This window comes from Anarrhichthys ocellatus, unplaced genomic scaffold, assembly GCF_004355925.1.
Source record: "Anarrhichthys ocellatus isolate YVR2014 unplaced genomic scaffold, GSC_Weel_1.0 scaffold11, whole genome shotgun sequence".
NCBI classification, from domain to species: Eukaryota; Metazoa; Chordata; class Actinopteri; order Perciformes; family Anarhichadidae; genus Anarrhichthys; species Anarrhichthys ocellatus.
The window spans coordinates 5,466,266-5,483,355 of record NW_022280041.1 but is presented as its reverse complement, the minus strand read 5'-3'; the positions used below and the strand labels follow the sequence as shown (position 1 = coordinate 5,483,355).

The 17,090-nt window shown below is 44.9% G+C and overlaps 1 protein-coding gene across 2 annotated transcripts; it reads left to right on the top strand.

The window, feature by feature from the left end:
* The first annotated feature begins 1,405 nt into the window (after positions 1-1,405).
* On the top strand, positions 1,406-14,527 carry arhgef15b (Rho guanine nucleotide exchange factor 15b). Of its 2 annotated transcripts, XM_031851441.1 has the most exons (17): positions 1,406-1,739; positions 3,267-3,397; positions 5,445-5,979; positions 7,540-8,493; positions 8,610-8,664; positions 8,874-8,941; positions 9,119-9,378; positions 9,884-10,044; positions 10,249-10,401; positions 10,605-10,734; positions 11,193-11,267; positions 11,637-11,729; positions 11,863-12,017; positions 12,629-12,796; positions 12,947-13,032; positions 13,125-13,229; positions 13,610-13,779. In XM_031851441.1, exons 3-17 carry the CDS (start codon positions 5,547-5,549, stop codon positions 13,777-13,779), a joined length of 3,066 nt encoding a protein of 1,021 aa, XP_031707301.1. In that variant the 5' UTR covers positions 1,406-1,739; positions 3,267-3,397; positions 5,445-5,546. The 2 variants fall into 2 exon arrangements, with proteins under 2 accessions (XP_031707301.1, XP_031707302.1); XM_031851442.1 differs by lacking the exon at positions 3,267-3,397 and having other exon boundaries at positions 13,610-14,527.
* Positions 14,528-17,090: the final 2,563 nt, after the last annotated feature.

Sequence of the window (17,090 nt, the reverse complement as noted above, 5' to 3'; positions counted from 1 at the left end):
AAAACAATAAAGCATCTAAAATAAACTCGACACGACTGTCTGTTCCTGTTTAAGGCGCTAGGTGGAAGTAGGACACAAATGTGGGATACAGAGGTTAGGGGAGGGACGTGATAGGGACCTCCTTCTGTGCACTTGTACAGTCTATGTGTGGTTATAGCACAGACTGTAGAATAAAGAGTTGGTATATGCTGTATCACGTGATATCCATTTACAGGCAGTGGTCACCACGGCATGATATTATGTAACTGCTTTGGTCGTTAAAAAAGTAATGATTGATATTGTTATTTAATGAGTGACTGTATCTCAGTTAGAAACAGCACGTTTTTCACTGTTTAACTGAAACCAGCAAAGACTTTACTGTAAGTAACAAATACATAAAACTAAATAGAATACTTTTGCAATACCAGCCTTAAAATAAACATATTTAGAGGTTTGTTTCAGCCTCTGGTGTGTCAGTAGATTGGAAGACCCAAGAAGCTGAAGTCTATGATAAACAGCCAGGAAGTGACAGATTTGGGACATTTTGGCCTTCAAAATAAGAGTGCTAAAATAAAGAGAGGAGGGGAAAGAGAATACCAGTATTTTCTTTAAGTTAAAATATTTATCTAATGAAATAAAATACCAATTTAGTGGCTGGAACCCAACACTCACAGAGGCAGGTGGACAACAAAGTTAATTTCAGGGTATTAAGGGTATTTTGGCATGTAGTGTATGCTGCACAACTTTCATACAGTTTCAGTTAATTTTGAATATCATGGGAAAATGAGGATACAATTCACAATTCTATTGTCATGTGTGAATAAATGCGGGGAATAATGAATGCAAGTCATTTAAATTCACTGTAGTGAGCAACAGTGTAGCACTGTAATGTTTTCCCTTTGAATTATTGTTATTTATTCGTTTTGAATTGGTTTGAATGGGTTTTTGCTTACTTTTCAAAGTTAATAAAACATGCATTTTATATTCTATAATACAATAAATATATGTTGATTATTATCATTTTGTAGTTTGATTTAACTCTACTATAACTTTATGGTCCCCGATGGTAAATTTGTCCTGCAGCCAGGTAAACCACAGAACACACAGACTTAAAGAGAAAACATTGCGAAATTCCTAAATCACATTATAAAACATGAAAAACAAATGCTAAAACCCATCACACAGGCTTCCATTAAAATATGTACATCAAGTGATAACATGTAACCTGGAGTACATCCAGCCATCATCATCCAACCTAATCAATTGTTAAAATACAAATATAAAAGCGTTATGTCTTTTCTGCAATATTCTAGGCATTTGCCTAACCTAGTTTAAATTAAGATTTTATTTTGAAATCCCTTACCGGAACCTGTGAGTGTCATGACGTGTGACTTGTCGGTCTGAGCCCTCAGGGGGGTTGTATGTCTCCTACCTCCTCTCCTTCTCCTCTCACACATGCTGCTGGTAACAAAGGAGACAACAACAGAGGATGATGCATGTCAGAGAAACAATAAGAACCTGAGCCCGTTTGCTTCTACGTTGTGGTTTATTTTTTCTTAATCAGCATATTTAACGACCGGTTTTTATTCCCTCTCTCTCTCTCTGCGGGACGATTTACGCATAAAGTAACGTTAACGTTACACTAACGCAGCTGCGCCCCGGACCGATTTTGTGCAAAAGCGTGTTTTCTAGTGTTTGGACTGCCAACGCTAGAGCCGAATAACTGCAGTGGGAGAACCAGACATGCCTGAATAACACCGGTGAGGTTTCCTTTATGTTTTTAATGAGATGAGATCATTATTGGTCGTTTAGCAGGTGAGGTGTGGTTGAGTTTGGACGCACCTGTGCCCGCATGGAAACCGCTGTAACACTTGTTAAGGGTTTATACGATTATTGTGACATTGTCATACTGAAATATAATTATTTGGACTCGTGTGGTAGTACTGTAGAATATGTTAAAGTTGAATAGCTTGAAATATTATCCCATGTTGTGAATGCAGGTTACAGTACACAGGGGCTGCGCCATATTCTGGGCGATTTAAGGATACAAGTAAGAGTTTATAGACAAACTTTGATATTAAACATGTTGTAAATAGTCTGCCCTTAAAAACTTTAATTCGTCTTTAGGCAGTTTTATGTTGGGAAACGCGTTGTGTTATAATAATGATCACTAGACCACTGATGGCAGCTTTTCGACTATCAGACCTAAACATTAAATATTACATTTACACATCTATAAGTAGGGTTTTCTTGTAGACTATCTACCACTCGTGTCACCACACAAACTCTATATGCTTATTCCTCTTTCCTGGATTCCCAACCAGTGTGTGTGTGTGTGTGTGTGTGTGTGTGTGTGTGTGTTTTTCTTCTCCACACACCTTTTCCGTCCCTTCTTCCTGTCCAACGTGGATCTTCTACACATCACATGAATTGTAATGGTAGCTCTCTTAAAGCCCCCCCTACCCATTTTGTATACACACTGACCCATTAGTGTCCAGAGCAGATGGCATACTGTACACACACACACACTCACACAGAGAGAGAGAGAGAGAGAGAGAGAGAGAGAGAGAGAGAGAGAGAGAGAGAGCATTGTATTAATGGGCGCCCCCTTTAAAAGCACTTAAGGATTGTTGTCAAGCTGGTCTGATTTAAGGGCTCACACCATATCTGATATTTATTGGGTTTACCAGGACGAACACTTACTGGAATGAATGAGTGTCCCACTGACCCAGCCCGAGTGTGTGTAGGGTCCAGTAGACTGGAGGAGCTATTGAACTAACCAGGTCAATAGAGCAAAAGGAGACAAAAGAGAAGTGAAGTCTGGTGAGGGGCTGATTTTAAAGAAAGTCAGGGGGAGTAACCTCAAGTCCAGACTCTCACTGGGTCTATAAGTGCATTAACACACAACAGAACGTGTTATCCCCACTGTGTAGAAGAGTGCTTTGTGAGTGTACACACCCTCCTGTTTGAGGTTTATGTGTCACCCTGTAGACAATGATCATAACCAGAGGGACAAAACTGAAACCTGCAAAGACCTACATTATAAACACACACACACACACACAAACGTTGCTGATGTCAGGTTTCCCGTAAAAGGTACTAAAAATCAAGAACTTGAAGACTTGGAGTGTCAGAAAATGAACTGAGATTGATGATGCGTGGTTAGAAAAGGAAATCTGATCCATTCACTCTGTCATTTCCTAATGATCTAATACTGTTTGTCGGATTAGAAACTGTTTCCAGTCAGACTGAAACGTGAAACCTTGTCTGTCTTTTTTCATTACCAGCTCCACTGACTGTGCAGCATGCGACTCCCTCCAAACTGGTCCGACTAGCTGGTGCACTTTCTCAATAACACACAGCTACCGGTGGTGTATTATTGACTTTAGTGAGCTGCGATGCTTCCGTTTACCTGCAGGTATTAAGGCACTAGTCTCGATTAATTTCTTGAAAATGTTTTGTCTGGTCCGGTCGCGACATCATATGAAATGACTGGCACTTTATATAAAAGGAACATCCTCTAATCTTTAGTGAATGCTCCAGCAATGGGGTACTCCACTGATTTGGTGTTGCTCTTGCATAAAGAAATGGGTGACTTGAGAGAGACGGATTTAAAAAATAAAGGTCAAAATTGATGCAGCAGAAGCTGGTTCGAGCTCCAAAAAACGCAGACACCTACATTTCCCATAATGCAACTCGATTATGAGAGGATGCGTTGATAAAAGGCTGTAGTTTCACATTCATAGTCTTTATCAGAAGTGCTGAATAGGACGGCAACTAGCAATTAATCTGTTGGGGAAAAAATGCCCATCACAGTTTCCCAGACCCAAGGATGATGTGTTCAAATGTCCTGTTTTTAAGAAATTAAATTGTCAGCAATATGAAGCTGAGAAGAAATGACAATTCTCAAATTTGAGAAGTTGAAACCAGTGACTAATCATCAAAACAAATTTTGGTTTCATTTCTGGTCATCCATTGACATGTGATTTGTTTCAGCATTCGTTCTGAAACAAGCAGATATTTGTTGAGATATTTCAGTGTGGACCACCGACCGACACATCGACTTTCGCACTACGTGGGGTTCAGATGACTGCCGGCTGCTTATTGGCCTCTGTGACAGGCGACATTATTTTAAACACTCGTAGACTAAACGATTTATCAACTAATCCAAAACATGACCGCTACATCCATCGTCAATTAGAATTGTTGTTTCTTTCAGTCTTAAATCAATGATGCAAGCAGCTACAAGCGAAACGTCTGAATCAAAGAGTCACACAAAGCAGGAACGTCGTCTTCTTCTTTTTATGGATGACTCAGAGGACGACTAACCCTCTTTCAGCTGTTGCACACACACACAAAAATAAAACGCAGCGAGAAGAATCTGCAGCATGGCCATTTGGTCGCCGAGAATGGACACTGGATTTCCCATTCTTGTCGTCATGTTTCTTTTTAAAGACACGGCTGAAAGAAGTGTCTCGATTGACTGCTTCATTTGAATGACAAGAGTGCTTTGAATAAGGAAACGTCTCAGTGTTTGAGTTTGAAAGGATTGAATCAGTGTGGATTCACAGCAGGCGTGAATGTGAGCGTGTGTTTGTGTTTTATTTCTGACCAGTTTTCTCGTATGCTCATTGAATTCCTACTTATGAGTTGTCTGTGTTGAAGAGACAGCAGTGCACACTTCATATTTAAAAAAATGGAGGTTCATGTAAAGACTTCAGACAATGTTGTTGCACAAGTGGCTTTGTAGCTTAGCTTAAAGGTAAAAGATTACCAGGTAGCTTGAGGCTATTCAACCTGTTCAGGCGACAGTGAACAGGATGGAGTGATTATAAATGCACATTTGTATTGATACAGTGGTTAACTATTAATTGAAATACAATGGTGTGTCATGCTACACTGGCATTACTCGTGAATTAACAGCAAACCAAAGAAGAATTGGCATTTGTATTTGTTGCTTACACTGAAATCCGAGCTGTGAATTTTAAAATAGTTTGACTCTTACTGGCAGCAAATCCAGCTTTTCAGCTGCGAGTCATTAACAATTCAAGAAGTTGTACAGAGATATGAGGCAACTTTAAGATTGAAAAATCACTTCATAGCTGGATTTCCCTTCACTGCGTCACTTTGTAAACAGACTTGTCAGCTCAGCTCTAAGTGGGCTCCTCACAGTGCAAAGTTCCTTTTCCTCCGAAGGCCTTATTATAGTGGGGGATTTGTAGCACAGAGCTCAAAAGCCTGATCTTGAGATCACGATGTAATGCAAATACTGAACTTATGTAGTGTTTATTGGATTGTGTAAATGTTAATTTCAGCCACAAAATGTGACTGTTGTGAGTTGTGCCAAAGGGTTAGGTTCCCTTTCCGCTGTCTGATGCAGGCATACAATGCAAGATGCGTTTGATCATTTAGACATTTTGCCAAACTCGTTTTAAACTTTCTTTTCCTTTCTCTTTTCCCATCAGGTAATGATGACATGCTCACATTGACTGTTTCCCTTAAAGCCTGACCTCTGATTGGTCAGTGCTGGGAGTTAAAGACATCGTAAGAGAAGACTTCCAGCTACCATGTCTGTCCAGGAAGCATCCCAGCGGCCCACGTCGCCTCTGCCCCTCAAACCTGCGGCCAAACCGAAACCGGCGATCCCTCAGAAACCGTCCCCACAAACCGGCTCCCCTCTTCTGGGAGACGGAGGCGGCAGCGCGAGCCTCTCTGGAGGAAAGGTCAAGAGGATTGTGAACAAGTTTAGCAAACAGGATTCAGCCGAACCGGTGGGGGGGAAACCCACCAACGGTACTGCTGCGAAAGTACCGGTGATTAAGCGGCTCAAAAGGCCGCCCACGGTGAAGCCCAAACCGGGCCGCTCCAGTCTGCAGCTTCAGATCGGGGGAGAGAAGGCGCCTCCGCTGCCGGTGAAGAGGAGCCGCACCCTGCAGTTGCAGAAAGAGGGGGAGGGAGGAGAGGAGGGGGACGGCATCAGTGTGGAGGGAGGTCGATCAGGTACAGTGGATTTTACGCTGGTCTGGAGACGTGGGTTTAAGTATTTATTACAGGATCAGTAATGACAACAACAGTTGTCACGCCTCCAACTTGATGTGGTAAACTGTGTCATGTGATTTCTTGAAAATCACTTTTAGCTGACATAACTCTTATCTGTGGCTGCCGTTCAGAGCTGGAAACATTTAAAGTAGTTTATTGCAGCTTTTAGTCTGCGGGACAAAAGATCAGTCGACGCTATAAACTGTGTTTTGAGTTTCACCGTCACTGGACAGGTTTTGATTAAAGGTCGCTCTCATTGACAAACAAACATCATTTTACATGATTGGACGTTTGTTAGTTGACGCAACAATGTGTGTACGTGCATGTACATACGTTTTGCATGCGAGTGTGTGCTAATTCAATTGAAATCTACAGGGTCAGTCAGGATAATTGGGCTGAACGTGAACCCTCAAACAGTCAGGTGTGGTTCCTCTGGAGAAACATGAACCAACAGCCATAAACGGGTTCTCTCAGTCAGCTGAGTGTGTGTGTGTGGGTGGGTGTGTGTGTGTGTGTGTGAGTGGGAGGAATGTCCCTTGATGTGTCATATTCAGCTAAGTCCTGCAAAGAAGCCAAAGACATTTTATTGTCCGTCTGATTAAATAGAGATTTGTTTGTTGCCTCCACAGCTACACAAACTGTGCTTTCGCTTCGTTGTTTCGGTTCCTCGTCAGCAACAAGGAGCCTTTAAAGACGTTCTGTGGCGATACAGCCATATACCTCCAGAATCGATCAATTAAGGTTTCAAAAAGCCAATCTTTTTTTTTACTGGAGATTATGGTCGCAACTAACAGTTATTTTCTGATCAATTGTTGAATAAACTAACCGTCACGATTAATCCAGTATCAAAATAGTTGGCAACTAATTCTCTGTAGACGTATCAATTGATTGTTTCAGCCCTACTGGTGATATTTGAGCAATTAAGCTCAATGCAACTGTTTGCAACAAACTAAAATCATGGCGTTTTATTAAAACAATGCAATCCTCTTTATTTAACTATATTGACAAGACGTCTGTATTGGCTAATATGGAAATGTTGGACATTGAGTTTGACTATTTTTTTAAACTGTATCTTCTTTTCCTTTCATTGACCCATTTAACCTCCATCCTCTCTCGCCTCTCTCTCTCTTTCCTCCACCTCTTCCATTTCCAATTTCCATTTGTCAATATTGGATTTTATTGCCCAATGCAACGCTCCGAGCTTCCCATGAATATTTGAAGACACCACTTGCAGACGCGCTGTATTTGCATAGCGATGGACTGCTGACTCGACAGTCCAGCGTGTGCCAGCTGACAAAAAAAAAGAAGCTCTCAATGAAAGTGAGCCGCCCCTATCTGGGGATACACATGTAGGAAGGAAGTGGACAGGAAACAGCTCAGTCACACCTATTAAGTCAGGAAAAAAGTAGCTTTATGTTTCCTTCAATAGGAACTATTAAAACATGTTCAAGAAGTTTATGGTGATTTATTTTCATAAACGTTTCAAAGCAGTTCATCTGTGTTGCCTCTTTTTCGCCGCAGCACCTGATGGAAAGGAGGTGGAGATTCCGCTGATTGTAGGAGGTGAAGCGGAGGCGGAGCACAGTTCTCACACGCCTCTCGGTCCATGCTGCGAGCCGAGCTGCAGCTGTGTGTGCCACCTCCAGTGGCCCGGGATGAAACTCATATGGGTGCCCGTGGACATGGACGATGCAGATGAGACTGATGAGGAAGAGCTTTGGGAGGAGGATATAGAGGTAGTGACGGGAGGGGGAGAGGACAGCGATGTGGGGGATGAGGTGGACAGGATGTCTGTGATTGATGAGAGGGAAGTGTTGAAACAAGAAAAGGCAAAGCTCCACCAATGTCTGGATGTTTTGATCGCCGACAATCACAGGAGACTTTCGGACCCGGGCCCCCGCGCCGTCCTCTCGTCTCTCGCTGCCACTCGCTCTCAGTCTCCCCCGGTTCCTCCGAAACGGGCTCAGTCGCCACAAATTCACCACTTGCCCACTCAAGACGAGGAAGAAAACATTTACGAGGCCACGCTTCCGGTGGTCAACCCCGCTCCTAAACAGTCCACAACCCTGTGTAAGGAGCTGGATATTCCTCTCATCAAGGTACGCAAACCGGCCCGCTGGTTTAAACTGTCCTACAGCACCTCGGACCCAACGTCAGAGTTTCAGACGGACACAGAACTCGTCCCGAGCCAGGGCGACGCGCCGCCCGCCATCCCGCCAAGGAGGCCCGTGATTCAAGACAGCCGCAGCCTCACGCCGGTCCACCGGGGCATCCCTCTACCCCAGCCCACGCTGGAGGAGTGGCGCAACCTGCGGCCCTCGTCCCCTAGCGGCTCCGCAGCAGCCAGCGGACTGAGCCCCCAGATGACCGTCACTCCCCCCCCACTCAGCCCTCACAGACCCCCGCCTCCGCCGCCAAAGATGGATCCCAGGAGGCTCAGTAGTGCCTCGATGCAATCCCTCACGCAAAGAAAAGGTGTGTGCCCGAACAAACATTATTATCTCTCTGCGTGAGATGAGCTATGAATGATTCACAGATTGTTAATTCCCTGTGTAATCAAAAGCGATGACTCCGTTTCCTTGTCTTTGCAGAAGGAGAGGAGAATGGAGGGAATGATGGAGAAAAGGAGGATACAGCTGAAGAGCTGTGAGTTATCAGCCTGACATTACCTCTCTTTGGGATATGTTGACGATAAGAAAAATGTAGAATTTCACCAGCCCTATCCTTTAAGTCAACATGAGCGTTCTTGTGTGTATGGAGTAACCATTAACTGTGCCATTCACTCTTTTGTTGGATCATTTTGTGTCATAACACCCTGGTTGATCCCTTCTATCTTTCCATACTTCCTGCTTTAGGCTTCTAGTCAGGAGCGACTCCCTCAGGAGGGAGACTTCGTTCAGCTGGGAGTCCCGGCTGCAGGATGGTAAGACGGACGCCTGTAACCAAACAAAACATAAAAGCACAAAGACGAGTTAGGCCACTAACAAAGTAACATTAATGCCTGTAACAGGATACAATGTCAGCATGTTGGTATGTCAGCCATCACCATCATCTTGCTACTGGGATTTACTAAGAGCCCTTGCAACATGTTTCCCCTCAGAGCCTATGTACCAGACGTACCGCGCCACCGTCATCATCAAGGAGATCCGACGCCAGACAGTTTGTCGCAACATCAGCAAAACCAGCGTGGACTTCGCCATGGACTGGACGGCTCGTCGCGGAACCGGTACCGGAAATGGAGCACCGAAGGGCAGCCCGGTGCCCGCAGTGGGCCAGAGCACCCTGTGGCAGGACCTCCCGGCCGTGCGGGAGGCAGGGGTGCTGGAGCAGCTCACCCCCGAGCAGTGCAAGTACCAGGAGGTGAGGCACTGGTGTGAGGAGAGGGGGGGGGGGAGAGAGGCTAATGTGCCGGGGGAGAGGTCGATGACGCGAGGAGAAGAGAAATGGGAGATGCATTATCAAGTTTGAAATCACATCTTAAAGTAATAATAGGGAGGTTTTTTTAAATACAAATTAAGATCCACTCCGCCTCACTGCATCACTCGGTGCTACAACATAATATTGATTCACTATAGGCTCAGTTTATGAAAGCTTTTACAGTCAACTTTCCAACATCAGAAAGGAAAACAAATCCTGTTGAGTAGAGGAAGTAAAAGATAAGTGATGCATAACATTTACAAGGAGTATTTTAAATGCTGATGGCGTCATTTTTTGATCAACCACCAACATTTACCTTCTTAGATAGGAACTTACATTTTTGCTCATAGGGTGGAGAATCTTGCAAATGTTGTAAAGAGGAAGCTTTTGAGTCCCACACCACAGTATCAAATCTAAGTTCATATTTGTGTTTTTTTGTCCCTGGCAGAGTATGTTCGAGGTCCTGACATCCGAGGCCTCTTACCTTCGATCCCTGCGGGTTCTGACCGAACACTTCCTGAACAGCCGGGAGCTGCAGGAGACGATGATCATCAGAGACAAGAAAACCCTCTTCTCCAACATCCTGAGGATCCGAGAGGTCAGCGAGAGGTGAGAAACGGCAGAGGGGGAAGGATGAAGGGAGCTAAAGGGAAATAGGAAGGTGATTGATGACTTGAACTATCATGAGGTCACTTGGGAAGGAAAAACAAAGATGTAATGAGTCATTTCCTGAGTCAGTTAAAGCCTCGTCTTTGTCTGGTTGCTCTTTTCAAAAACCCTTTCATGTTTAGTGAAACTTTTGCTCTCTGACAGGTTCTTGAAGGACCTGGAGGAACGCATATTCAAGGACCTGGTCTTCCACGACATCTGTGACATCATCCACTACCATGCCCAGCACAACTTCCCGGCCTACATCGACTACGTCCGCAACCAGATCTACCAGGATAAGACCTACACCTCTCTCATGTAAGGAATCCTCACAATTGTTTTTCCCACTAATTTCCAATTTCATGGAATTTGGTAAAACCTTCCCTCCCTCATGTGTTGTATTCATCCACGGCATTGTTTTATTCTCCTTTATCACTTTTGTCCCTTCATATTTCCCACGAATATGAACATTAGAGCTGCGTTACATACCTTTTTAAATGTGCATTGGTGTCGGTCTGCAGGAAGAACAACGCACCGTTCGCGACGGTCATCGCTCGTCTCCAAGAGTCGCCTCAATGCCAGCGGCTGCCCTTCATGTCCTTCCTCCTGCTGCCCTTCCAGCGAATAACACGCATCAAAATGCTCCTTGAGGTGAGCAGCATGCACAGCAGCACTAGATAAAATTGGTTTTGAGTGAGTTTGCAGCTGTGTTTTCTTTCCCTGTGAGGAAGAAGCTCAGGAGGTTAGTGTTACAGTCATGTCACTCGTACATAACTACGATGCAGTCAAGCCTTTCAATTATTTCCTCAATTGTCTCAACAGACTGCCAGTTCATTCTGTATAACTGACCCTTCTCTTTCCCTGCTACCAGCCGTTGAAAGGCAATAGTCCGAGTTCATCACGGCGTGTCGCTTCGTGGAATGTTCTCATGCCGGCGCAATCTTCCCCGTTTCAAACTCGTCACTGCCTCGACCTTTGAGCAAACACACAGGCAGACCCCCTGTTTCAACCTTCCGACTTTGTTTGCATTTAGATGGAAAAAAAAATGCATCCTGTTGATGCCGTTTGTCCGTCGCAGAAACAGAAAGTTGCTGTTTTGTCGTTTTCAGAACATCCTGAGGAGAACAAAGGAGAAGACGACAGAGGAGCAGACGGCCTCCAAGGCTCTGACTTCGGTGTCGAAGGTAAACGCCCCTCATTCTTCACCCTCTCTTCTGACCACAAATCCATATAGTTTGACTCCAGAGTGCTTCGCGTGCCTCTGGATATTTGATGTCAGCCATTGTCTTGAGTGAAGGACCTCCTATTGAAAGAGCTCCGCAGTGACGGTGAATCATCCGTGTCGCTGAGGACAAAGGCAGAGTGAGATGGTTCGCTCAGACAGCGAGACATTTGTCAAAGGAATGAACCTGATACTCCCAATGAGATGCAGCCAGTTATATATGACGTCAGCAGTAGGGAATGCGAGGTTTGTAAGTGTGGAAAGAAAATGAATCTCTCGATAAAGCGTTATTTTATGATCTCTTTTGTTCCCTACCTTCATGATCCCACAGATCATCGACGATTGTAACACACAGGTGGGACAGATGAGACAGATGGAGGAGCTGATCCATGTCTCTCAAACACTGGAGTTTGACAAGCTCAAGGTAAATCCAAACACACACACAAGAAATGTGCGCACGATTTTTATTTGTCAATAATTCTGTTGGACTTGACCTCCTTGGACATTTATTTTGAAAAACAGCAAGATTTACCTGCCGTTTCTTGTGTCTCCTCCAGGCCGTCCCCATCATCTCCCAGACACGATACCTGGAGAAGAAAGGGGAGCTGCACGAAATGTCCAAAGGAGGAACTCTCTTCAACAAGAGGTCAAAGTTCAACCCCATCTACCTCTTCCTCTTCAACGATCTGCTCATCATCGCTGCCAAGAAAGGGTGAGGCAGAGTGCGATCTGTAGACTATTAACATTTGAGGGCTGAATTTCCCAGAATGCCTCTTTATCTGGGGACATTGATACACGTCAATCACATTCCTCTAACATTTCTGCAGAAGTCACTTTCTTTCATCACAACGACCCAAATACGACAATGTGTGTCAACCACCAGCCCGAGCACACGGTTCATCGTGCAGAATTACGGATCTTTTTTTATAATTTATGAGGCAGAGCTGAGTCAGCACTCGACAGCCAACAACTACACAAATGCGAGCAAAGTGCGTGTAAACCTCGTTCAAGCGGCAATTGACCGCAAAAGCAATCAACACTCTTTAACAATGTGTCATCACAAGTGAAATGAGTCCAAACTTCCTCAAATGTGGCAGGAAATAGTGTTTCAAGAGAACTGAGAGGAACAGATGAGTAGATTTCAAATATACCATTGTTGCCACATAGATAGGATCACAAAAGAATTGCATACAATATGCATATTATACCAAATGCAGTTAAGTACATGGTACATGCTTAATAATCACTGCACATGATTCCTACTTGAAGTCCACTTCACCCTAATACCCATAAAAACAACTCGCCCTTCTTTTTCTGTGACAGTGCGGAGCGTTTTGTGGTACTCGACCACGCCCACCGCTCTCTGGTGCAGGTACAGCCAACCGATGAAGGCGGGGGTGGCGCCGGCCCCTTAGAGCACTGCTTCAACCTCACCCTGCTGGAAAACCACCAGGGACGCATGATGGAGAGGCTGCTCAAAGCCCCCTCCCAGTGAGTAGCTGAGAAACACATAAACTGCCCCAACTTTCTCTGGGATTGTCTAAGGATTTCAGGATTTGAGAGGCATTCCTGATCCACAATTCTTAGTTGTTTTTCCCATATGTCCCTCTTTCACAGTAAGCTAATTGTTTGTGTGAACAGGTCAGACATGCACAGGTGGATGGCGGCTTTCCCCAACCCGACCAACCCAGACAGAGATGAGGAAGAAGTGATTTACGAGGACTGGGGTGAGGACACACACCAGATGCAAAACAAATTGAAACTAAAGTGTATGTTTGTGTGTGTTTCATGAACTTAGTTTCTTGTGTGCGTGTGCCAGATTGTCCTCAGGTGCAGTGCGTGGAGCAGTACATCGCCCAGCAGGCGGACGAGCTCACCCTGGAGCCCACTGAGATCGTCAACGTCGTCCGCAAAACCAACGAGGGTAAGAGCGAGGAGGGAAACTTCCAGACTTCCACAGCGAAACGTGAAAAAAGATTAGAAAAGATGATCACACACACACGGTTGTAAACATTTCCTCTTTAACAGAGCACTTTTTTTTTTGGTGTTAAATATTTTTTCATCCATATCTGGCAGGTTTCCTATCAAACAAAGTGAAATGCGTTGACATGACATTAATCATTAACATGCCACTCCTTTGACTCTGCTCGTTTATGCACCCTGATCCTCATAACTGCCTCATTGCTCAACCTTCTCACCGTAGCAGTTTATTGATTTGTTTTGACTTTCTTGCATGAACGATACAGAAACCTCCAATCTTCCCCTGTTTGTCCCCCCCCCCCCCCCACTTCTCCTTTCTCTCAGGCTGTTGTGAAGGCATCCGCCTGTCAGACGGTCAGAAGGGCTGGTTCCCCGCAGCCAACGTCGTAGAGATCACCAACGAGCACGTGAGGCGGCGAAACCTGCGAGAGCGCTACAGGGTCATGCAGGCTGCAACCATGGTCGCCAGCAGCAAGGCCAACACGCTGCATTAGGACCGACGGATGTTTACATTAACAATAGTTTAAAAGGACGATGGATGGATACAAACTCTCCAAGTGAACTTTGTACAAAGATTTTTAGTTTGAAGTGTCTGTTTCCAACAACTAGGAAATGAAAGATAAAAGGAGAAGGGTGACGATCACGAGACATAACAGACCAGCAATCGTCACCGTATTTATACTACTGGAGTACACAAGTGTGATTCACTACTGAGACACGCTATGGGAATGTGCATGCACCCATTCAGGAACAGAGATCTGTATCTCACAGCTGTACTGTTTACCTCTACTTGTAGCACTTCAACGGTATGAAACTGCACATATGAAAAGAAAAGGGTTAGGGTGTGTTCCTGTTGATGTCTCTTTGTGTCACCTGCTCACAAGTTCAATGCGTGAGCCAGAATACAGGACAAACACGTTTTAGAAAAGAATAATAATCAGGAAGTGCCTTTGAACAGCCTCAAAACACAGAACTACACACCAGGACTTCCATCTGGAGCTTTGAACATGCGTGTAAACGTGGGCTGAGCTGCTCTGCCATTGTGACGTTACAGCCCACAGCCTTGTTAGCTTGTGTCGGTAGCCATTTTTGGATTAATACTGTAGCTCCCCCTGCAGCGTGTTGTCAGTGAAGACGGGATATTCTTTGTGGATACATGTACAATATGTTGTGAATAATGAGCGAGGGGGATTCTCTCCTTCAACAGTAGTAGTGATTTTATTAAAAACATGCGTCTTTTTAGATAAGAGGCTCAACGGTTGATCATTTTTTATTGAACACTTGATGCAGTAGTTTTCAAGGCAAATGTGCAATACTTAAAATTAGACTTTAAGTGAGAAATAGATTGTCATTCTAGAAAATTAAGGGGTTTCGGTGCAAATCAACATCATTAGCTACCAGTGCAAAGAACCCTCAACTAGTTATAGTAGTTTCTATAATAAGAAAAAGGAAATAAAGTCCCTGACAAAGGAAGACCCTCGGGTTTAATCACTGCATGATATCCAGCGCTCCCGTGTCTCCGAGGCTCAGGAGTACACGCACAGCATCTCCCTCAGAATCTGACAGCGTCCACTTCGTCGCCTCTGAAGAACCTCCAGAGGCGCTTGATCTGCTGTCCGTCTTTGAGTCCGAGGACAGCGAAGACTCACAAACATCATTATTTCCCTCCACGAATCCAAAATCCCCCCAGCCGGGTTCTCCGTATTCCCCGGCACAGCTAAAGCTGACGTAGCCGACATCGTTTTCATCCTCGTGATGCCGGTACAGCAGAGGATCGGGAGGCGTTACTGATGATTTGTTGTGGCCCCACATTTTGTCCTCCTCCATCAGGCTGAAGCCACTCAGGAGGGTGTTAGCTGCCTCGAGCTCTGTGTCTGACCAACAGCTTCTCTGCTGCAGCTGACTTTGCAAACGAGCCTCTCTCGCATACGGCACATCACTACAGAGGGGCCTGAATACTTCCTCAGCTGAAGTGGTGTCCATAAGTTCAGGGTGACGGAACGAGACGGGGTTCAAGGCTACACTGGAAAAGTACACATGCTCGTCACTCTGCGACGGCTCTTCTTGGTGGTGCAGTTTCAGGAGATTAGTGATGGCCTGGTCCTCCTCCTGGGTGAGCTGCACGACAACCCGGCCTGGCTGCTGCGCTGGAAGGTGGGGAGTGTTTACTTTCAAGGTGAGGCTGCCCAGATCCCCGGTGGGGTGTGGTGGTCCTGATCTGAATGGGTCCGGACAGCTCGGTGGAGCCGGGAAGGCGGACATGACCGGCGGCGGAGTGTTGAGCTGGAAGCAATCGAAAACCTGATGGAGAGAAATGACGAAACAAAACATGAGAATGAAGTCTAATTATGAGCTGAATTAAAGCTGCACATTTGAAGGTTAGCGTCTTAAGTGTCCATGTATCCAACAATAACAGTTTGAACAACTCTAGTATGCAATAGTTACTTTTACAGCATTTTTTGTGGCTTCTTGCCATCCTCATTGTCCGTTTTGTGTGCTTTCCTTTTCTGTGCTGCTGTCAAATTCATTTGTGAAATTTCTGGCGCTTTCACAAAACACAATATATGGTTAGCATTTCCTAAAATGAACAGCTTCACTGTCAAAACAAACTGCCTCGGCCTCAATTTTCTTTGCAGCCCCCCGGTCAGACTCTCAGCTCTAGTCTGACGGGACTGAGAATCTTATTAAACGTCCTGGTCCGTCTGAGCCGCTCTACAAACGTTACCCTCTCGTCTAACCACCCAAAGAGCACAGACGACAGGCTAAAACCCCCTTCTGGAAACTGGAAATTGTACTTGGACTCGTCTTGTCGGAGGCCCAGATTTAACTACAGCATTTCCAAAACGTTATTACATTTTGTGTAGGAATAAAAAATGATCATGTGTCTTTAAACCATCTAATATCTAGTTTATTATAGTGTTTATGTTGACTATCAGGGACATGAATAAGTGTCATGTCAACCAGTATCCACTTACCCGTAAATCACTCACTATGTTGGGGACCCTCCTCCCACAGCTCATGGTGGGATCAGTGTAGAAGAACTCTGCTGGGATGATGGGGAGGACTGGAGAGAAGACAAGTTGTCTTTTTAAGGGTAAAGTTCTGAAACCTTTGTGGGTAAAACTTGACTCACCTGTTTGGACGCTACAGTCGGTGCGATGGTGTGCAAAGCCTGCAGCCATGTACATGGGCAGGAAGGAGGGGTGGTGCAGGGTCCTGCTGGAGAAAGGAGGCAGTGTGGGCTGCCTGGACCTCTGAGGAGAAACATGGGGACGTGATGACAGCTTTTGTCCTCTAACGTGGTTAAATGCGAGGCTGCAGGGCGTGTGGTAAGACAACTCACATGTCCATCGTGGTTCATGGTGGACTTCTCTGCTCAATTTAGTAGCTCGAAGATGGTGAACAAGCGTCGTCCAGATAGTCAACCAACTCGCGTGTTTGCGTCAAAAGGAAAAGTAATGAACAGCCGGTGTGTGCGCTAGCGGCAGCTACCGCCCCCTGCTGGTTGTCTTAGGAGACCCCGTTCAGTTGAATCAATTGCAAGCTGGGTTTTTTTTAACTCAGTTTTATGTCACAGGTGTCTCCAATTAATAAGTTGCCACTTTGAAAAAAACACACTTAGTAAAAACTTGCCCAAACTGAAACATCATTAAAGTTTTCTGGCCGGCTACGTCCTAGTTTTATGAATTTCCCTTCTCTCAAAATGCAACATGCTGCTTAAGTGTTCCTAAATGTCACGCTAAAAAGTAGAGTTGTTCCTCATGTCCCTGGTGAGTCAAGTGCATTGTCTAAATATTCATTAGGC